General features: G+C 28.7%; 3 protein-coding genes across 3 annotated transcripts; 1 reads left to right on the forward strand and 2 right to left on the reverse strand.

Annotated features, from left to right (window-relative positions):
- Window positions 1–228: 228 nt before the first annotated feature.
- Window positions 229–6926, forward strand: LOC130961558 (uncharacterized). Its single transcript, XM_057887503.1, has 3 exons — window positions 229–1612; window positions 5937–6476; window positions 6714–6926. The coding sequence occupies exons 1-3, from the start codon at window positions 704–706 to the stop codon at window positions 6813–6815; spliced, it is 1551 nt and encodes a 516-aa protein (XP_057743486.1). The 5' UTR covers window positions 229–703; the 3' UTR covers window positions 6816–6926.
- Window positions 6927–7088: 162 nt separating this feature from the next.
- Window positions 7089–8645, reverse strand: LOC130961559 (stemmadenine O-acetyltransferase-like). The gene has a single exon (XM_057887504.1). The coding sequence runs from the start codon at window positions 8615–8617 to the stop codon at window positions 7241–7243; it is 1377 nt and encodes a 458-aa protein (XP_057743487.1). The 5' UTR covers window positions 8618–8645; the 3' UTR covers window positions 7089–7240.
- Window positions 8646–11143: 2498 nt separating this feature from the next.
- On the reverse strand, window positions 11144–17637 carry LOC130961214 (palmitoyl-acyl carrier protein thioesterase, chloroplastic-like). Its single transcript, XM_057886965.1, has 7 exons — window positions 17353–17637; window positions 14620–14753; window positions 13354–13467; window positions 11813–11984; window positions 11656–11724; window positions 11262–11363; window positions 11144–11188 (listed from the first exon to the last, which is right to left on the reverse strand). The coding sequence occupies exons 1-7, from the start codon at window positions 17635–17637 to the stop codon at window positions 11144–11146; spliced, it is 921 nt and encodes a 306-aa protein (XP_057742948.1).
- Between the last annotated feature and the right edge of the window lie 6820 nt (window positions 17638–24457).

Consider the following 24457-nt stretch of genomic DNA (forward strand, 5'->3'; position numbering starts at 1 on the left):
AAAGTACAACAAGAAATAAAGAGAATTTCTTTATTTTATTTTATTTTTTTTGTGTTCATTTTTTCTCAAAAGAATGTGTTGTTTTTGCGAGTAGACACATGTCCATTGCAATCCATAGCACCGAACGGCCAAGAGAAAAATGTGAAAAAAAGTTAAAAAGAAAAAAAATTGAAAAAAAAACTATTTTTTAAGAACTAAATCTAAAAGGGTATCTAACTGTGTTCTTATATGAATAAAAATCGAACACAGATTCTTTAAAACTGCAAAAAAGAAACCACATAGTTGCAGACTTGCAGCATCATCTTAGGTTAAGTGTTTACTTCTTTTTTGTTCAGTTTCAATTCTCACTTGACTTCAGCTCGAAGATTTTTCTTTTTAACATTCTTTTTTTTTCTTATTTTCAGCTACCCTTTTTTGTTCCTTGTGAAACTCTTGCAACCTTATAAAAAAGAAACAAACTTTCCTAAAATCTGATCTGGGTTCATCACTTTTTCTATGATGGGGTTGTTATATATTTCTGGCTAATAAAGCAAGTTATTATGATGACTCAAAATATTGTTATATAGCTCACTTTTTTTTTTCTTTTTTTTTTCTTATTACTACTATTATTGTTCTTCTTCTTCTAGACTTCTACCTGTGTGATTCTGTGTTTTTTATATAAAGTTCACCAAATCTTAAATTTATTTTTGAGATACCAATTACCATGTCTATCATGAAGAACAATCACAAAGATCTAGAACACATATATTCTTCATGGAACTTCTCAAAGCTAATGGCTTTCATTCTTCTCTTGATCACAATCTCTTACCTTTGTTACTCTCTTAGATTTGTTACCAATTCATATGACTGTAGCCAAACACACCACATTTCAATTAGCCACATTTCTGACACCACCACCACCACCACCACCACTTCCACCACAGCAGCAGCAACAACAACAACACACTCTCAAGAAGAAGAAGAACAAGAAGATGAAGCGATTGTTTCCACAAAGTTGGAACCTTTTGAAGAAACAAATATTTCCCACATAGTGTTTGGGATTGGAGCCTCAGCAAAGCTTTGGAAGCAAAGAAAAGAGTATATAAAGCTATGGTGGAAGCCAAATCAGATGAGAGGAATAGTGTGGCTAGAAGAGAAAGTGAAAACTGATCCAAGTGATGAGAAGCTCTTGCCACAGTTGAAGATCTCTGAAGACACTTCAAGGTTCAATTACAAGAATCCAAAGGGTCATAGATCAGCCATAAGGATCTCAAGGATTGTTTCAGAGACACTAAGGCTTGGATTGAAGAATGTGAGGTGGTTTGTGATGGGAGATGATGACACAGTTTTTGTCACTGAGAATTTGGTGAAAGTGTTGCAGAAATATGATCACAATCAGTATTATTACATTGGAAGTAACTCAGAGAGTCATCTGCAGAACATTTATTTCTCTTATAACATGGCTTATGGTGGTGGTGGTTTTGCAATTAGTTACCCTTTGGCTTTGGCATTGGAGAAGATTCAAGATAGGTGTATTCAGAGGTACCCTGGTTTATATGGTTCTGATGATAGGATTCAAGCTTGTATGGCTGAGCTTGGTGTTCCTCTCACCAAGGAAAGAGGCTTTCATCAGGTTTGTCTCTGGAATCTTCTCTTTTTCTTTTCTTCTTTTTTTTGCTTTAAGTTTTCATATTTTATGTTTGAGGTGTGTTACATTAACATCAAAAAGTGATGAAATCAGCCATTAGCTTGTGTCTGGTAAATTTTATAGGATAGAAAATATAAGAACATTGAGATGGTGTTGACTGAAAAATTGTGTGTTTACTATGTTTATTTGTCTTGTTTTCAAAACAGATTTGTGTCTTGTAATGTGTATAGAAGTGTTTGGATTTTGGAGTGGAAGAATACTACTTAAGGACAATGGATATAGATGGATAGTTTAGAGGTTTAAAATTTGGTGGAGATTCCATAAGTTGATAGTCAAATTAATGAAGATTTTTTACCTTAAAATTAGGAAAAATGCAAAATTAGGAGAAATACAAGAGGATCAGCAGAATTTATTGTTAGACTAAAGAAATTGAATTGATGGTTAAAATTGTATATCAAAAACAATAAATTCGGCTAGTTTTTTTAGTATTTTTTCTTGTTTGAAGACTTTACATATTGACTTGGTCAACCTATGGAGGTTTTGGAGAAATTTATTGGAAGTGGTGTGAGACAAAATTATAAAATGAACAAAAGATAATGTGGGAGAATTTTGGGGGCTCATAAAAAATAAGTAAAGTTAGGAAAGCCTTCCTTAGGTTCCCCCACTTGGTTTAATTTTTTGTTCATGTGAGATCTCATTTTATAATAAAGTAAGAGATATTGTTTAGTGGGATTTTTGTTGAATGAATAGGGGAGTATGGGGAGATATCATTACTTGGAATAATAATGATTTAGGTCAAAAACAGGTAATAGATCATTAAGAATATTTTAATCTAGGTAACCTAATCAAATCTATTGATTCTATTTAAGGTCACTTTAGGATGATTTGTGTCACATTTTAAAAATAGTTCCTTTTTAATTTTTTATGTATTTGTGGAATGAAGTTCCCTAGGGTCTTGTCTATGATGTGGATAAATTTTAGAGGAAGATGATTAATTTAATGATTAATTTATAATATCAAGAATTAAAAAAAAATCCCTGCTTTCCATTGGCGCCAATAGATCTAGCAATTATTGGATAAAATAAAGCATTACTATATTTTTTATGTGCCCAAAAAATTTTAATACTATCATTTATTGCTAGTAGTTTTCTGAATTTAGTAGAATTTTCACCAATTTTCTACCCTAATTGACAGAAAAGAATGTGGTGCTGAATTTAAAGACTTTACCAAATTTGTTTATTCTTTAATTGGGAGATGAGACATTATATTCTTCTAACTATGAATATCTTCAAAAAAATAATAATAAAAAAACTTCAAATCTTCAATAGTCTTAGTCTCCAAATCAAAACTAGGCCACCACCACCACATCTAGGGTTTGATGCTTCCAGCTATATATCTCCACCGACTAAATGAGTCAATTAATAAAATTTGTTGGTTATTTCATTATTTCCTACCTTTCCTTTTCTTTCAGCTGCTTTTCAATTTCAGCGTTATAAGTATTTTTATTTTCAAGTTAGGTATCTTGTATCTTAAAGATATATTTTAAGAGGATTTAAATTTTTTATATATTTAATGTATTAAAAATATAAAATTTTTTTTAATAAATTTGAAAAAATATTTTTGTGGAATTTTTAAAATATGTTTTAAATGCTTATGCTAACAAAATTCTTATATTAAAAAAATTTATTTTAAATTTGAATTCCTAATAATTACTATCTATTTAGAGAAAATAATATATTAAAGAAAACAATATATTTTTTTAAAATTTGAAATTATGATGTAGTTTTGAGGTAGAGTTGCTTTATGTTTTTAAAGAAAAAAGTTTACCTCCTTTTTAAAAGTAATTATAAAATTTGATCATGTTATCTGTATAGAATAAATATTAAAATTTAACTATAAATTGAAAATTTATGAAATAAAAAATATAAATATATACAAATATATAGTAAATAATTTGGCAGCTAATTTTTTATTAGTATTTTCTTAACAAAATCGTACAAAACAAAAGTTACATAATTAATTTTAGAAAATTGCCAATGAACTATAGCTTAAATAGTATAGTCTAAGAGTTAAATCTCAATTTGGCCCCTGAAATTTAGTCCGATGCTCAAAATGACCCCCACAATTTCATTGGCCTCAATTAGAATCCCCAAATTTGCAATTGTGGCTCCAACTTGTCCCTGCGATCATCTCCGTCACCAAAATGCTGATTTGATGCAATTGCATGACATGGTGGACACTACTTAAACGACGGCGCATTGGTTTCGTGCCCAAACCCTTTGGAAACCATGTCGTTTCAGTTTTTTGTAGGTTAAAACTCTATTTCTTTCCCTTACGACGATTATAAGTTGCAAAACATCAAGAAAACCCTTACACTACGTGGTTTCCAAAGGGTTTGAGCGTGAAACCAATGCGCCGTCGTTTAAGTAGTGTCCACCATGTCATGTAATTGCGCTAGATCAGCATTTCGGTGGCAGAGATCATCACAGGGGCAAGCTGGAGTCATAATTATAAATTTGGGGGTTCTAATTGAGGCCAACGAAATTGTAGGGATTATTTTGAGCATCAAGTCAAATTTCAGGGGCCAAATTGAGATTTAACTCCTCCATTCTCATATAGAGGTCTCGGGATTGAGTCTCACTCCTAATTTCGAAAAAAAAATTGACATAATTAAGTTATATTCAAAATAGGTCTCAATCATAGTAGTGAATAAAAAGCTCATAATGTGGGGAATATGTAATTGCACAAAGCATCCAGTTGTCAAGTCTAGAGATTGTTTCGGTGTGGGATGTGTTTGTTAAATTGGTCCCACCCTAATTAATAATATTATGTAAAAGGGACAAAGATTTAAACCTAATAACACTTGTCACATCCCATAAGGCACGTCACAATCCCACCTTAGAAATCTAAGAAACTCTTCCTTGGGTCTGATTTAACGGTGAAATTTTAGTGTAGGGTGAAGATTGTTTTTTAAAAAAAAAAGTTTATAAGAAAAAATTATTGTGTGTATTATACAATTTTTTTATAAAATTAGTAAAAAATTTTCATTCTTCATCTAATTTTATACTTCACCAAAGAAATTTCCTTGATTTAATACAATAATATCCATTTTTTCCAAAGACAACATGATCGTTGATGGATAAAAAGGAGAAAATTCGTCCTAGCCCGTGTAGCGCGAGACAATGTGGTTCTTCAATGTTGTTTCTTGCACTGCAAGGCTTTGGCTAGTGACATTTGTGTATGTCTTGTTAGAAAGTGCATCCGGATTCAAATCCTAGCTATGACTAAGAAGTGGTTATATGGAACTCATAGGAAGGGAAGGGCGCGTGTGTTAGGGTATATGACAAAAACAAATGATGTTTGTTAAAGGATAGAAACTCAGGTGCAACTAACTTCATGTGAAGTTGATAGTTGATAGTCTTTAGATGAGAATTTAGTCAAATTTGTCAAATTATTTAACGGTCTTCAACTATCAACTTCACATGAAATTAACTGCACTTGAGTTTTCACCTTGTTAAAGACTAACAAAAGTTGGCGACACGACGCGTTAACTTGCTGTGTTAGCTGTTAAGTATCATGTTTGGAACAAGGACAAAATTCTCCTTGTTTTTTAAACTAAAATGATTCTTGTTTTAGAATTGGATTATTTTTTGTTTTTGAGACACTTAAATCACCTACATATTGAGGTCTATGATATGTGTTGGAGTAATGAGTTTATTTTTTAAAAAAAAGTGTGATATCATGATACTATAATAGTCTAGAAATTAATTTTATCTGACAAAATTTGTCTCTTTAATCTATATATATTTCTAGTTCGAATACAATGAATAAAACTCTTCCCAAGTTGCCACTACTCCAGTTACATCATTACGTGTTAGACACAGTTGTTTTTTCCATAATAAAATACGCGTTTTTTGTTGTTTGAATCCAGCCTTTAATTTGTTTACTTTATCTCTGAAATTTCTCCATTTCTTTCGCCAGATTGATTACATTAAACTTAACCACAAGTTATGGATATTCCTTTTTCTTTTTTATTTTTTTCTCTTAGTCTTAGTTGTACACTTGTATCCTTCTTTCTCTCTTTCATAATTCATAGTATTTATCTATAAACAATTATATATTTTTATGTCCATTTTGACATTTTAGTTGGATTTAAGTTTAATTCACTATAATTATTAAAATAATTACCTCAAAATTCACACCAAGATAATATAAATTAATTTACACTTACTATGTATTATTGTTGCCCTAATTTTGAGTTTTATCATTATTTGACTTGGCTTATTTTGTTTTGTTCTGTTTTGGGTAGTTTGATGTGTACGGCAATCTATTTGGGCTTTTAGCAGCCCATCCTGTTACTCCACTTGTGTCCCTCCATCATTTGGACATAGTCGAGCCCATTTTTCCAAACGTGAGCCGAGTCCAAGCCCTAAAGCGGCTCAAGGTGCCCATGCAACTCGACCCGGCTGGGCTCATGCAGCAATCCATTTGCTACGACAAGACCCGGACTTGGACCATATCCGTTTCATGGGGCTATGCGGTTCAAATTTTCCGGGGCATTTTTTCGGCCCGGGAGATGGAAATGCCGGCGAGAACCTTCTTGAATTGGTACAAGCGGGCCGATTACACGGCCTATCCGTTCAACACACGGCCGGTTAGTCGGAATGTCTGCCAAAAACCATTTGTTTACTACTTGTCCAATGCAGCATACAACAAGGGTGCTAATGAGACTGCGAGCCGGTACGTTCGGACTCAGTCCAACCCGGCTTGCAAGTGGAAAATGGAGGATCCGACCCAAATCAAAATAGTTGAGGTTTATAAGAAACCCGACCCACATTTGTGGGACAAGGTAAAAACTTCAATCTACTCTTATCCAAGATCAAAAATGCTATTCGTACACTAAAATCAGCCGCTAATATATTTGTGTATAAATACATGTGTGGTTTAATTCATTTTCAATGTGTATTTGTACCAACATGTATTTTATACTGGTAGTTGACTTTGGTGTACACTTAGCGAAATACTTTCATCAGTTTTTTCTTGATTTCTTTTTTAATGTGTTTGTTTTTGTTGTTGTTTTGAGCAGTCTCCAAGAAGGAATTGTTGCAGGGTAAGACAAACAAAGAAGAAAGGAACTTTGGTGATTCATGTTGGTGAATGCATGGAAGATGAAATTGTTGAGTTATAGTTATAGAAAGAACTGCAAACAGTTCCAACACGCTTTTGTTTATAAATTCTTCTTAACCCTACCTTTAGTTATATGCAATCTTAATTCTTTCCTTTTTTAAAAAATAAAAAATTATTTATTATTTGGTTAACTAATCTGAATAACATGATTAAGATGCAACTATTTGATGCAGTTCAATTTTCTAAGTTAAACATTCTAAATAACTAATCAAGAAGCATTGAGATTGATATATATCTCACTTGAAGATTGAATCAAAGTTCAAATATTGAAGGCGGCATGATAACATGTCTATTATTTGAAAGTGAAAATTTAGGTGCAGTTAACAATTTAGTCAAATCTGTCAACTAAGTCGGTTTTCGGCTATCAATTTCACATGAAGTTAATTGCATTTGAGTTTCTATCTTATTGAAATATATATGTTCTTTTCATGGAAATGATTTATTAACTTTGGCTAAAGGACTTGGATCCAAAGTTGCATAATTGAGGATTTCAGTGTTTGAAATCAAATGATTCATGTCATTTTCATCCAATGTAACCCAAGCATCAATGCCATCTCTTAACTTTGTATCAATCAAAATGATGAGATTCATGAACACAGGACCATTTGATGCAACACTACTCACCCACGTTGGTTTTCCCCACCCAAAATCAGCTTCATAGAATCCAAGATTGCACCAACTACTAAACCCAAAATGTTCCATTTCATTCCTTGATCTTAACTCACATATTTCCCTAAGCGAATCTTTCATGATCGAGATCCCTTTTTCACTTCGCAATTCGTCCACAAAACTCTTATCGATTCTTGATATTGTGTTCCTTAGCTTGCACGCCAAGTCATCCATGCTCATCCCGTGTTCGTCGAAATGCTTAGCTGAAACTAACCAAACTAGGTTGCCCATGGTGTGATCAGGACATAGAGCTTCATCCATTCTCCGCCGCAAGTTCACCAAATGAGTCACAAAAGAAGACCTTTGCACTTCAAATCGCGATTGGGATGCTGCCATGAGACACTTCCACAAGATTGCAGAAACAGTCTCCAACCGCGTAGGCGAATCTTCGGCTACATCATAGCAATATTTTGCAGATATTTGAACCTTGAGGGTGGATATAGCTTTGTTTGTGAACAAGAACCTCTTTGTTACACACTTTCCTTGCCTGAACAAGGAACTCCACATTCCCATTGATAAGTCTCTAAGCCATAAACTATTTGTGGGAAAAAGAGAAGATGCTATGAACTTTGGTTGTGTCAAGTGTTTGCAGCCTCTAGCCCTTTCACTCCAACACTTTAGGAATGTGGCTAATGCAGCACCATCTATGATCCTATGTGAAATGCATGTTCCAATGGCAATTCCACCACATTGAAACACATTCACTTGGATGTTGGTGACATAGGTTCCAAAGTTTGATTCTTTAGAAACAAGTTCATCACTAGGAAGGAACTTGTGCAAAAGGGTCAAATTGGGGTGGCTTAGAAACTTAGAAAGATGACACTTTACTTTGGATACTACAAAATTAGCACCTTCATCATTGCAATCAATGGAAAGTTCATGTTTGATCTTGCCACCTAGAGGGTAGAATTGTGTTAGTGTCTCAGATAAAGATTGTTTCAGCAATTCTAGCTTCTTGGGGACTTCAAGGAGGGTATTTGTGTCATTTTGTGAGGTGTAGAACAAGATTATAGGAGCATATGGAGCAGGAATGAGCTGATCCAAAAGGGAGAGTTTGAAGGTTCTTAAGTGAAAGGGTGTTGGAGAAGAAGGCCTAATGTCTTCTCTACCAATGATTTCTACTTCAAATTTCATCCTTTTTTTTCTAATTTCTATGGCTTCTAGAGAATGAACTGTGTGAGAAAAAGTTGAAACATGTGTAATCTAATTTATAGGTAGAAGGGGGGCAAAAAGTTTTGACTTGTCTTTAATGTAATCATTGATTATACTAGAACTAGAACAAGAAGAGAATCTTATCATATAAGGTGCTCTGCCATTTGATATTTGTCATTTTATTGGAAAATGATGATTGCAGATAATGTCAACAAGTTTCTAACTTCAAACTTTGTAAAATCCGAATGGAACTTAGTGTATCTTAACATTTAAAAATAAAAGGAGACTAATAGAGCTCAACTTAATTACATTATTTGAGTCAATATGACATGGTAGGTCTTGGATTTGTATGAAGTGATGTAACAATATCTTTGCATATATATCATAGGCTTATGATATTAAAAAAGGTGTTTCTATAAGATGATAAATTTATACGTATCAGTATGTAAGGATGGTAATACTACTTAAAATCGCAGGTACTCATTCCGTCTTTACTCATTCGGGACGGATAATTACCCGCTCTGAAAGCGGGATCTTAGGCGGGGCAGATAGGGGTCGAATTTAGGTAATATCTGTTGTTACCTACTCTGGTATGTATATAATATATGTAATATATGTAAAATAATTAGTAAAATAATTAATAACATTGTATCATATTTAAATTTTTTCTTAATTTATGTTATGTATGTGATGATGGTTATATAAATTTTAAAATTTAATTTTATTTGTTAGATTTTAATAATTATAGTGACGGGTAGGGGCAGAGCAAGTATCCACGAGAACGAATTAGAATTTAACTTTTTACTATCTGCAAGTAGGAATGAGGCGGTAAAATAATACATGAATTATATTTTTTACGTCAATAATTAATTTTTATTTTTTAAAATATATATTATATTATTTTTACTAAAACATCTGTATAATTTAATAATAATAAAAATATTTTAATATTTAATTTTACAAAAACACTTAAATATTTTTTTCCCACAGACTTCTCTCTTTATCAAAATACAATGTATGGTTTAGATTGGTTTTGGTTTAGTTGCCATATAAGCTTTGGCCAAATATCATTTCCCTTTAACATATGTTTGTGGCAGGTTGCCATAAAGTTATTATCATCACTTCTTAGAATAACATGTGCTTAGTGCATCACTAAAAGAGTTGGATAAACTTTGAATTAAAAAAAATCATTGCTTGATTAAATATTTTTTTATAGATATTATAATTGATTGAATTTTCATTTATTGATGATAAAAATTGAGAGCTACGGGCTACGGCTACAAGTGATTTTTACATGAAAATATTTCCAAAAAATTGGAAGTGGAAAAATATTCTCACTCTTAAATTAGTCATAAATTAACAGATAAAATTGTATTTGTATGCATGTGTCTTTTTATTAAAAAAATTTTTCACTTAAGTTAAGTAAGACTATTAATTTACTCAAAAATATTTAGAAAACAACAAAAAATCACAAAATTATTTTAACTTTTTTTATTTTATATTTTTTAGTTATTGCTAGAATAAACAAGTAATATTAAATACAAAATATTATTTGTACACGAAAATCAGTTACCATATATGTATACAAATATGTGTGTTATTTAATTTAATATGTATTTTATATTTTAATATATATTTTATACTAACATAATTGTTTTAGATATAATAAGTATGTAATTGTAAATATTATATATAATGACATATTTAAAAATTTTAATATAGAGAGGCCAATCTTTATATAAACTTTTTATTTATCCCCTTTTGTGTTATATTTTTCGTATATAATAAAAGCAAGTGATGAATAATATGAAGTTAATTATTGGATTTTTAAAGACAAAAAAGGTTTATGAACATATAAAATAAAAGAAAATAAAAAAAAACAGTTAAATACACAATGTAATTACTATAATATTTAAAGTATACAATGCGATTACAATAAATATAATATGCTAAATAAAATAAATTTTGATTAATTTTTTATTTTAATATTTCTGTTATTATTATTAACCATTAAAGTAAGTAACAGACACACAGATTTGAATCCTTTAAAATTTGAATTTTATTTTAGAGAGTAAAATATGATCTTCAACTTTTGAATAGTTTCTCTTTCATATTTATTATTGGTTCCACCTATAAAATAAATAATAAGAGATTACATTTAATCTCTAAAGTAAAATTCAAACTTTAGAAGATTTAAATTCGAAAAACACCACCCGGCGTAAATAGAGACTAATGCAACTCCCAGGTCTCTAATTACAAGTCTTTAATGGAAGCTTCTGGATCATGATTCAAAGTTGTTAGTAGGTTTGAGTCTCCACTCAGTCCTTCCCCTCAAAATCTCAACACCATCTTCAGATCGAAGCATATGATTGTACTCAATGTTATTATTATTATTATTATTATTATTATTATTATTATTATTATTATTATTATTATTATTGTCACTACAAACTTCAGCTAGACATTGTAGCTTACTGTCTCTCTTACACTCCCTCTTAAATTTCAAAGTCATGGAAGATATCCATAATTCATCAAGATTGATTCTGGAATGCTCTGCATATTTCAAATCAAAATTATTATTATTATTATTATTATTATTATTATTATTATTATTGTCACTACAAACTTCAGCTAGACATTGTAGCTTACTGTCTCTCTTACACTCCCTCTTAAATTTCAAAGTCATGGAAGATAATCCATAATTCATCAAGATTGATTCTGGAATGCTCTGCATATTTCAAATCAAAAGCAAAGAACATATTGTATCAAATTAAATAATAAAACCAAATCAGAACAAAACGAATATCCTAAGAATACGAATAAATTTAAATATAAAAATTATTTTTTTTACTTTCTTTTTGAGAATTTAAAGTTTAAGATTAAAATTTACAGCTTAAAATGTGAAATTTAAAATTTAAAATTAAAAAATAGTTTAAAAATTAGTTGATATTAAGTACAAAAAATTAGTTGTCTAGTTGAATTCTAAAAGTATATATATTAGAAAAAAAAAAATTAGTTACCTCTAAAATCCAACTAACATATTTTGCATTATTGACATGAAAATTTATATCGATATCACTCCATTTTGGCTGAAAATTAACACACACGTTAAATAATATAAATTCAAAAAAATAATAATGATAAAAAATTATTTATTAGAAAAGAAAACATGCATACCTTTAAATCAAGACAAATATAATCTGCTGATGTGTCATCAAGTTTAGGTATTTTTTTGTCATCACCTTCTATAATAATTCTGGAATTTTCAAGATAGGACTCAAATTCCCTTCTAACTTCTACAGGTATTTTGGATAATTTTCTTGTCAATTTGTTCATCAAAACACAAACACTGCATAGACAATATCAAAATCCAAATCCAAATCAATTGATTATGTTTTCTAACAGATTGTACTAACAATCAATTTTTAAACGTTTCTTATTAACTAAGAAGTGTTGTATTTTTTATTAATTAAACCAATTTACTTAATTTTTTATTTATTATATTTTATATCAATGATTCAGATTTAAAGTTTAATATTTAAATCTTAAAATTTTAAAATTTAAGATTTAAGTTATTTTTTTAATAATCAAGTTAATTTTTAAGTACAAATCGAATAGCGTCCAAAAATTATAAATTATGATTTATGAGAGTTTATGTAATAATTTTTTTTAATAACATTTCTATTAATCCTGGAAAAAAAGAATGGATACTCATGTATGTATGTAAAAGTGTAAAAAAGATATAATATATATAATTATTCCAAATATAGTGATTTTTTTTTTCAGAATTATTTTGGCATGAAGTTTTTATTGGATTTTAGTGTTGTACCTTAAATATTAGTGTAAATTATACTCTTTATAAAACAAGCCTCGTATAATACTATTCACACATACATGTATAATATCATTTATCTTTATGTATACTTGTGCGATAATTAGGGCTGGAAGTGAGTTGAGCTGAGTTCAAGCTCGACTCACTGAAATTGAGCTTGACTCACGGCTCAACTCATTAACAATTGAGTCTATTTTTTAAGTTCAAATTCGGCTCATCTAAAGCTTACGAGCTAGCTCAAACTCACGAGCTGGCTCAAATAATAGAAACATAAATGCAAAATTTATAAATTTATATCAATAAATTATAACTTATATATTTTAAAAAATATTTAAAAAGAACAATTTTATATATTGTTTATCTATCAATAAATATAAATTTTTTATTTAAGTCCTACATTAAAATTATATATAATAAATAAATATAAAATTTTAAATATTTAAGATCATTAATATATATAATTATATATCACTATTTCATATGTATATATATAATATTAAAAGTATAGACTAAATGTATATAGGATATGTGTGTGTATACTCGAGCTCGATTCATTTAATTTATGAGCTCAATTCCAGGCTCAAGTTTAGCTCACCAGCTCACGAGCTTAGCTTATCAAGCTATTAACGAGCCGAGCTCGAACTGACTCATGAGCTGACTTGACTCACTTTCAACCCTAGCGATAATGTCAATCTATACAATATTATTTATAAATAAAATTTTCCATCCAAATTGTTCTGTTAAAGTTGATTTTCGAGAAAGAAAAAAAATGATGTCATATTTCCTTAGTTTTTCTCCCAAGAAGAAGATCATTTTTTTTTAGGTTTGACGATGTGATTGTTGGAAAGTGAGGAAGAAAATGTTTAAAAGTAATTGATTTATATACCTTGAGGCTTTATTCAACATTTGATTTGTTTTGAAATCTCGCACAATCCAATTGAATCGCGCAGCATTCTTTCCTTCTGAAGATAACCAAGTTTCCACTTCAACTACATCATCCCTATATAATACAAATATAAAAATATTCGGTAACAAAAAAAAAAAAATTATAATTTATTTTATTTAAATTTATTAATTATTACAACAATTAATAAATATTAAATAAAGTAAATTTTGATTTTTTTTTAATTTTTTTAATATTACTGTAAATGTCAAAATTAGAAAAATAAAAGAAATTAAATAGAAAAATATGATAATAACATCCCAAAAGAAACTATAAGAAGAATTCAACCAAGACCAGACCTACAAAAAATTCCATAAGGCTTAATATACAGAGAGAGAATATATAGTACATAGACTTTTATAATTACTTAAGAAAGCAATATATTGCTATTTAATTGGTAGAGAAATATCAGGTGAATATGTTATTTTTATAATTAAGTTTAAGTGTTTAATTAAGTTTTTTTTATGTGTCTCCTTTTTATTCTTTAATTGATTTTTATTGTGCCAATAAAATTAAATTTAATTATCAAAATGACTTAATCAATAATCATATAGCACACCGTTCCTAATTTGTCAACATAACTAAAAGTGAAACTAGTGAACAGATTTATTGTTCACACAGTTAGCGTTTGGTGGAGAAATAGAGATGGAAAGGCTGAGATCGAGAGACAGACTAAAAGATAGAAATTGAAATAAATCTCAGTATTCTGTTTGGTACAAAATGGGAGACAGAAATTGAAATAAGAATAAAACTCTAATTTATTTTACACAAAGAGTAAAATTAGAATTAATTAATTGAAATGAAGGTATTTTAAGTATAAAATGTTATTAAAATTTCAGTCTTTATCTCTAAAAATTTTAATCCCCTGTGTTCCTACTTTTTGGAGGTACTAAAATGCTGAAATTTTGAAAATAGAAACAAAAACTTTAGTACCAATTTCTAAACCAATAAACATGATTTCAGTATCTTAATTTCTGTCTCATACCTCAAAACAAACTCTACCTGATTAAATGTTATATCCTATGTGTTGAAGTAGTTTATGATTCTTTATGAATGTATAGCAATCTTGTTTCATTGTCAGATATTAATCGATCTCCTATAAACTACTCAACCAAATCCAGTGATATATATGTTATAGAGTCATGATTATTCATCGTAAAGATATCAATAAGATTAAAATTATAAATATGTATATAAAGGAAGACTTACCATTTAGGATAACGGTAAACCCAAACCTGCATTTCACTATATACCCATACCAAGTTCTTTTTGATCATTTCTTTCGAAGAACCAGCTGCATCAACGTAGATCCCAAGTGTCTTACAGTGATCAATTATAGAACTCTATGAAACAAATAATAGAGCCAAATGAGATAACAATATTATTGTATGTCACTACAAAAAAAGAGAGAGTTATTTTAATATTTTATTTTTTAATATTATAATTAAATGTCAAAATTAATATATATTTTTTATAAATATTATAAATGTCAAATTCTCTAGGTTTTCTTGATGAATAATTTGACCGTAAAAAATTACTTCTCAATTTTGACGTTCATTTGTTTTCAATTTATTCCATTAGTTCTCTCAGTTTAGGATCATACTACTCATTCTTTATCTTCAAAATCTCAATTTGTTCTTCAGTTTTAAGATCTCATCTCACTCTTTGTTAAAAAATTTTGTTGAGAATATTTTATGGTCAATAAGTATCAAAATAAATAGTATTTTTGACGGTTAATAAGTATCACAGAAAATATATTCTCAAATTTTTTTAATAAATTATTTTTTACAGCCAATATTTATCAAAATAAGATTTAAACTTTTTTCACAATTATTTATATGTTAAAAATACTATTTTTGACAAAACTTTTATTAACATATTTTTATAGTTAAAATAATGTTAAATTTTTTTTTTTGACAAATTTTAATTTTTTTTTACATATATAACTCTCAAAAATAATTTATATTATTGTAGTGTGTTACGGATATACGGCTTAGTTTGGTAAAGCTTTTGCTTTTTAAAAGTAGCTTATGAAAGCTGTCTTTTAAAATACAGCTTTTTAAAAGCTGCAGCACTTACGTTTGGTAAAATCAAATTAAAAATAACTTTTAATAAGTACAAGCACCATAATTGTGTTTGGTAAAACAGCTTTTAAAAGTTGAAAAAATTATAATAAACATGTTTATAACAAAAAAATAATTTTTTTTTTCAAATTCTTTAAAATTTTATATAATATTTTAAAATAAAATAATGTTAAAATAAAAAATTCATAACAAACATAAATATAATAAATAAATTCTTCTATTTTTTAACTTAAAAATTTTATATAAGTATCATAAAAATTTATTTTATCCTAAACATCATTACTAAAAATATTAAATTACCTAAATTACTATAATCTAAGAACAGAAAAAAACAAACAAATATAATATAAATAGATAGAAGTTCATACCTAATATGTGATAGAGATGTATTTGTGTTGAAATTTGTGAAGATTAGGTTGAAAAATAAAAAATATATGAAGATTGTGTTAGATTTTATGAAGGTTAGGAAGAGAAGTTAGAAATATATGAAGATTTTAATGGCAATATAATAGCGGGAAATATGTGCGGGAAAATGAAAAAAATTTGGTAAGCATAAGCCATCTTTGAAAAGCTCCCTCCTAGGTGCTTTCAAAAGCACCCCTAACTTTTAAAAGCCGCAAACACAAGCACTTGAGCTTTTTAATTTACCAAACGCAAAATGATCTCCTGAAAAAGCTTTACCAAACCCAGTCGTACATGTGAATGATAACGGTTAGTTTAGTCATAGATAAGGGAGTTATAAGTTTGTTACTACCACAAAAAATTCACCAATTAAACAACATTTTTTTTCGGGTTACATTTAAAAATAGCATATTTATAGAATTGGCTTTGTTTTTCTTTGTGTTAGTTATCTGTTTATAGTAGAATAGACCGTTACTTGAAAAGTGTCTTTTTAAATAATAAAAACATCACTTATAAAATGTAGCTTTATCTTAATGTCAATAAAGACACTTTTCTCACAAAAGACAATACTTTTCAAGGGTAATCTAATATATATTTATATTTTGGGTGCACTTTATAAATGTCTTCTAATATCAAACACGTGCAAACTTTGTAATTTTTTTTTAAAAATTAAATTAAAAGATGACTGTATTGTTTAACAATGATAAAATTAAATTTTTTTTGTGTATTTTAATATTTAAAGAATTAAAATGTCAAATTTTAAAAATTTTAAAGTATGATTCAAGAAATGACTAGTGACATCATTTTAATGGACATCATCATATTTCTCAGTCACACTCATACTTGTGTATTTTCATGTTGTGCATGCCTTAAAGTCTTGATACATGATTAATTCACATTTTATTTTGGCAAAATTTCAAGTTAACTAATATTAATATACACTACACTAGTTGGCTTTCATATATACGTTCTTTACTATCTAAAAAAGGGACACTACTTTTGCCAATCTGAAAACAAAAGAATTATATATATATATATATATATATATATATATTATATATAGATATATATATATATATATATATATATATACATCTATAGCATTTACATAATATCTAGGGGTGTTATCGGTTAGGTTTGGTTCGATTTTGGATTAAAAACCAATGGAACCGACAACCATTCGGTTTGTTGCTTTTATAACAATCGAATCGAACCGAATCAATAGCGGTTTGGTTCAGTCGGTTTTTTCGATTTCTATCGAGCCAACTGAAAACCGGACCAAACCGATCGGTTTTGTCAGAAAAAAAAAAACGATTTTTTCGATTTTCAAATCGGTTGTTGTAATTTTCGGTTCGGTTTGCAGTAATTTTCGGTCCGATTCGATAACTTACACCCCTAATAATATCCAGGAGATCATTTGTATGATTAAGAATGATGATGATGTTTAAGGACAAACCTGAAAATAGTTCATCAAAGTCTCACTAGATGCCATTCCATTAGCATCAACTTCATATGATCTGATGGTAAAGTTTTGACGAATAAAACATGTGTTAGCAACTCTGGAAATCTTATCATCACCATTATAATTTTGGGCATTATTTGCCTTGATTTGTAAGCCACCACAAGAACCACGCTTCACTCCAAGTCCTTGTTTGATGCCCTTTTTTATGCCATAGCTTTGTGTTGCTAACACAACATTGTGAAAGGCACACATTGAAGCAGCAGTAATCGGTGCTACCATAATGGTTTCTGCAAAAGAATAATTAAGAATTCGTTAATGTAAACAAGTTTTATGCATAAAAATAAATGGATGAAACGTAAACATTCAAAAAGAAGTAAACAAATTTAATTGGATCAAACGTAAAATATTTTACAAAATTAATACTTTAAAATTAAATATTTATTGTCAACAATATAAAACAAGCAAAAAATAATAGTGGGCAGGGAAACATTTTCTGTTAATTTTTCTCTTGGAATTATGAAACTAGATAAACTAAAAATCTAACTCTATACTAATTAATACATGCATCTTTTGCCACTTCTAAAACTGCATAAGGAAAGGAGCAAAGTTCAAGAATATAAATGGGCTCCTTATATAGGGTTTTCTTTTCAGGAGTGTGAATGCTTTTTCATGGAAAAATCAAGAAAAAAAAAATCATAAACGCCCTTACAATTATTTTGAAAGCCCTCAATAAAAAAATATTCTTCTATTAAAAATAAAAGAATATATGACATGTTAAACTATTGATTTATCTATTAAAAATTAATTAAGATTAACAAATTATTTTTTGTTGAGAGTCTTATTGTCTTTTAAAGATAATTATCAAGATTTTTAATTTTTAATTTTATTTTTTATTATTTTTTTCAAATATATTAGCTAAATAATTTATTGTATAAAACAAAAAATATTAATAATTTTTAAATTATTTTTACTTATAAAAATTAAATAGAGGATATAATAGAATAGTGATTAACGTGTCACGTAAGTATATTTTGAAGAAAGATCATTGACAGAGGGACTAATCAGTCTTACGAAATTAAATATAAAAAACCGAAAAGAATATTTTTTTTTTGTTTGGATAGGAACCTTGTAGTCTTTCAAAAAAAATTATCAAAGATTGGATTGGGTATTCACTCAAAAATAAAAAAAAAGTTAGAATTGATAATTTTTAAAGAGAAACTATTAAGACCATCATTTAGTTTGTTAATATTAACTAATTTTTAGTTTTTAATTATAAAAAAGATATTTTTTTAAAAATGTAGAATAATATTTATGATTAAAAATTTATGATTTAAAATTTAAAATTTACAATAAATACAATAATTTTCAAAAATTAAATGATGTTGGCTGAAAAAGAATAACTCCATAGTCCTAAGATTTTGCAAATAGTGGAATATGCCGAGAAAAAATGGACTTCCTGGATAAATTATATAAATAAAATTAAGTGAATTTAATATTATTCAATAAATTATCTTAAATAAGATTTGGTTACATTACATCTAATCCTTTTGATCATAGTCGATGTCAAAACTAAATTAGTGATCGAACTGGTCATGCTATTGATTTATTGGTTTAATCAGTAAATTATTGGTTGAATTAGTTGATTTGATCATACGTAAATAAAAAATATAAAATAATTAAAAAATTTAAAATTTAAAATTTTAAATAAATATCTTCACTAATATTTTAAGAACTATAAAATCACAATAAATTATAACCAACAAATTATAATTCAGTTATTATTAAAATTTAGTTTTTTTATAATAAAGATCTTTAATTTTATTTTTATATTAAAGTAACTATTTTTTATTTTAATAACTAACTAATTAGTTGCCAATGAGTTATAACTCAAATGGCATAGTCTTTTCATATTCAATTAAGAGGTTGCACGTTGGAGTCTCTTATTTTTGGTTAAAAAAAAAACTAATTAGTTTATATTTATTATATTTTTATACACTATATGTATTTATTAAAAAAATAATATTAATAAATATCATAAAATCATAAAAAATAATTATATTGTAATTAATAAAAATATTTGATATTTTTTATTTATACATGTTTAGTAATATTTATTTTTATATTAATAATTATAAATAATAAAAATTATAATTAATTTAAATATAAGAGCGTATAAAATTAAAATAATATTTAACAAAAGTATTGTGTGTGTTTACTATATAATTAATAAGGGAGGCTGAAAATTTTTTTTTTTTTGTTTTCAACCTTGTTTTGCATTTGAATTCATCCCTAAGGTTTAACTTGGTTTTAAAATCGTGTTCGGACCAAAATACCCTTCCCCTTCTTAACCAAAATCCTCATTTTCTATTCTTCTTTTTTCTTCTTCTTCATCAAAGCATCAGCAACAACAACAATAAAACAATGTAATAAACATAAAAAAAGGAAAAATAGAAATGAAAAAAAAAATCTGTATAATCTCCATCACTATTTCTCTCAACTCCAAAGAACAACAACAAAAGAGACAGAAGCAGAAACAACCAAAAACATCAGTAACAACAATGGATAATGAAATCAAAATCAGAAGCAGAAGAAACAGAAGTAGAAGAATCATATAAGTAGAATCAACAACAATAATAGAATCATAATAAAAAATAATGTAATTAACAAATCCACGAATAAAAAAAATTCAACAATATAATTAACAGAAGAAACAGAAAAATCAACAATATAATTAACAGAAGAAACAGAAAAATCAACAATGTAATTAACAAAATCAACAAATCAGAAGTAGAATTGGAATCCTAGGGAGGATTAGCAGTAAGGACGCGAAGCAGTGGCGACTGACAAGGAGCAGCAACGACTGGCAAGCGAGCGAGAAGGAGGAGCAGAAACGGCAAGTGGCGTGCGACGTCCACCCTTACAGATCTGCTGGCGTCGACGTCCGTCCGTCCCTCGCCCTTCCTCTTTCCCCTCTTCGTCTTCTCCTATGCTCTTCCCCCTTTTTCTTCTTCCCCTCTCCCTTCCTCGTGTTCTATTTCTTTTATTTTTTTTAATTTTATAATTTTTTGTTAGGAGTAATTTGGTAAAAGAAAATTTAAGATTTAGGTCAAAAGGACAATTTTAAAATTAAATTAAAATTTAGGGACGATTTTGTATGCAACCAAATGTTAGGAACGAAAATTTTTTTCAATTTATACCTTAAGGACCAAAATCATACTTAACCCAGTTAATAGCTAACATATAAAATAGCAAGGGCAAAAGGCATGTAGTATTAGTAACAAAGAGGATCTAGAATTGAACCATATTTTGGTCAATTTTGATAAATAATTGTTTCGGCCCAAAAAGACCGACGCAACCAAATCCCATTCAAAACAACTGGCTAATATAAACAAAATCAATTTAATTGTAAATACATTTTGGTGGAAGAGTGAAAGAAAGTTAGGATCGATAATTTGGCAAATAGTTAACTAAGCATATAACAGATGGACCTCTTTTATAATGAAATTTATTATTGGTGGCAATTTGGCAAAGAAAGTTATGATCAGCAATTTGACAAATAGTTAATAGATGGACCTCTTTGATAAATGAAATTTATTGTTGGCCGTTTGTAGAAATGTTTTAAATCCAAGTGAAAGAGTGAAAGAAAGTTAGGATAAGTGGAATTTACCGTCTTTGATAAATGAAATTTATTGTTGGTGGTTGGTAGAAATGTTTAATTAAATCCAAGTGGAAGAATGAAAGAAAGTTAGGATCAACAATTTGGCAAATACTTAACAAATGGACCTCTTTGATAAATGAAATTTATTGTTGGTAGAAATGTTTTAAATTCAAGTGAAAGAGTGAAAGGAAGTTAGGATCGGCAATTTGGCAAATAGTTAACTATGGAGATAAAAGATGGATCTCTTTGATAAATGGAATTTATTGTTTTCCTTAAGGAAAGTTCCAATTAAGATAGGTGTATTTTCCCTCCGAATCTCCAATTTTTCACCTTCTCAAGTCTTCCAATCTCGCATCTAAGTATGGGACGAAAATTTCTGCTGCATTCTAAGATTTCTTCCTCAGGAACAGACTCGCGTTGTTGCAGGCGATTGCCAACTCAACATCACCATGGACTGTTCCAATGGTTCCGTCGTCGGCCAATACTTCATTGTCAGGTACTTGGTGAAGACCATAATATAAAAGTCATTAATGGTTTTTCTTCCAAAGATGACTGTTATAACCAGAAAAATTATATATTTGTAACTCTCATTTAATTTAGATTTAAATTTGTTAGACTTGTTAGGAGATTATTTCTAAAATTTAAAATAAAGTAGCTTTTTTGAAGAAGATAGGTTGGATAGATTCATGTTTTATACAAAATTAGATGGAATAATATTGGTAAATTCCAAATTTCATTAAGAATAATAGATAAGGTTTGTATTCACAAAATATTTCAGAAAAAATGAATAGATATATAAAATATTTGTAACGCTCAATATCATAACTCATTTTGGACCGAGACATAATTATATTATATTTCAGAGTTAGAGAAATAAGTCACATAACTAACATATGTGAGTCTATGTTTTTTTAATTATTTTATGTCATTTGTATTTTACAATTTTAAAAGGATGTGCACAAACTCTAAGCAAAAGAAATAATGGATTTTTTAGACATAAAAAAACATAGGTTTATATTTTCCCAAATGAAAAAACTTGTACTACTAACAATGGAAGTTACTTTATTAAAAAAAGCATACAATTCAAGTTTGATAATTGATATAACCCTTGCATTAGATATTGAAACTCATTTGTTTAGCATGTTGGTTCAAATCTATTTATAATATATAAAAGCTGATACCAACTTTCTCCACAATGAGTTTAAATCATCTTTTCTTTGTTAATGATGTTACATCAGTAATTCTAAAGACTTGGCAAAAGATGAAAATCAATCAATCATTATTTAGTAAAATATTTTAAAAAAATTAAAATAAAAAACTCTTATTTATTATTATTCAATTGAAACATCAAGTACTAATTAAATGCAATAAACATACATTAAAAGTGTCATAATAATAATAATTATAAAAAATTTCAGTTACAAATATTCAGATTCTACAACTTATACATATTAACACTCTTACTGATGAGTTTGGAAAACTCTAAATTAATATTAGTGATGACTAAACATTATTAATATAATTAATTACAAAATTATTAATTTGATTCCAATTCAAATATGTTAATTAAAATAATTTTGCTATGCAGGTTTTGTTATTAGGCCGAAAAGAAAAGAAAATTTGCAAGCCCAATTGTATTAAAATTAACATTTAGCATTTATACAAAATTTCTTTGATTTTTATGGTTGAATTGTTGTTATGTTATTTAGGCCAGAATTTAATTATTATTATGAGCCCAAATTGTTTTGCTAGAAACTAGCTTGCTTGGTTTGAAAACAAGAAAGAAAGAAAGTAAGGAATGCTACCAACAGATCCCATTTTCATCATGTGGTGGATTTCAAAATTCTCTTTGCTTGAGTTAATTACCTTGGAAACATGAAAGCTATATGTAAAAGTAATTTGATGGCATTAAGTGTAGCTTACACGCTACTACACAAAGCATGGAGAGTTGAACCTAATTAATTTATTTGTGATAACACGCTTTTTTTTTTCTCTCTCTACTCCTTCTTCTCTTTCGATCATTTCAACAGAGAAAGCATGGAAGCTAAAGCTAGCTACCGAAAAGAAGAAGAAGCAAGCAACAAGACCATTGAAATGATGGCAAGAAAAAGAAAACAAAAAGTATGCTGTGGTTGAGATTTTCATCACAAATGGTAAGATTTGGTGAAGAGATCTCAGCTTCTCCATACCAAAAAATGGAAGAAGATCTTGAGGGATGACTCGTCTCTGCTTTTGTGTTCACTCATCACAGAAGGTAGCTAGGGAGGCTACGTGAAGGAGAAAGCAAAAGTGGAGCAGGAGGAGCTGTCATGCATCAGAGAACTCATCAAAGGCTAAGGATCCTTCTTGGTGTGCAAGACAAGATGGAGGGCTCGGATTGGTGGAGTTTGATGCAAATGGAGCACACAGAGGTAATTGTATGTTGGTTTGAGCATTCGGTTATCTCTCCTCTCTCTCTGGCCAAACCGGTTTGCTTGAAGAAGAAGAAGTTTAGCTTGGTTCATTTGGTTTCAACCGTAGAGGCTTCCCCCTATATATAAGGGAGAACAGCCAGGGCTTGAGGCAAGGAGCAAGGAGTGAGAGTGCAAAGCACAGAGTTCTCATAGCTACCTAAGCTAACAGAAGTTCTTCTCCTTCAATATTTTTCATTTTGTATTTTTCTATTTAATTTTGTCTGTCTTGAGTCTCATGGAAAAAAGGCAAACAGTGAGGTTTGTAAAGAAAAAGTCATAGAGTGGAAAAAGGCAGAATGTGCAAAATTAAAAGAAAAAGCCATAGATGTTCTTAGAGGTCCTTTGTACATCTGTGTTGTATTTCATGATTCTGTGGGAATCCCCTTGCAAGTTGGGTCAGCACTTAGCAGTTGAAAGCTTGGCAGTAACCAAGTCAAGTTCAGAATTGAGATTTAGATTCTAGACTTATCCCAGATAGGAAGGGTAGTTCCTAGGGAGAATTGGTGTTTGTAATTAAGGATGATTATAGTGAAATTTCATCATTGTTGTGATGGAGACTGGATGTAGGCTGCATTGCACTTAGCAGCTGAACCATGATATATCTTGGTGTAATTTTCTCTCTCTTCTACTCCATTTCTGTTTCTGCTGCACAAGAGATAAAACTGAAAAATATCTCGTGCCGAGTGACGAGATAAAAAGAAAAAGTCTCGTGGCTGAGTACGAGATAAAAATAAAAAAGTCTCCAGAAGTTGTTTCAAAGACCAGCAAGTGTTATTAAGTGAAAAAGGGCTAAGATTCAACCTCTCTTCTCTTAGCCACTGAAAACCATCACTTACTACTCTTCATTTCTTAATCTCTCATACTAATTGTCAAAATTTTTTTAAATTTAATATAACATTTTTATATGTTTTTCATTCTCATTCATTTATTTTTTTAATTATTTACAAACAAAAAAACTGCAAGAAAAGACAAAGTGTAGCCATTAATG

This window comes from Arachis stenosperma, chromosome 2, assembly GCF_014773155.1.
Source record: "Arachis stenosperma cultivar V10309 chromosome 2, arast.V10309.gnm1.PFL2, whole genome shotgun sequence".
Taxonomy (NCBI): domain Eukaryota; kingdom Viridiplantae; phylum Streptophyta; class Magnoliopsida; order Fabales; family Fabaceae; genus Arachis; species Arachis stenosperma.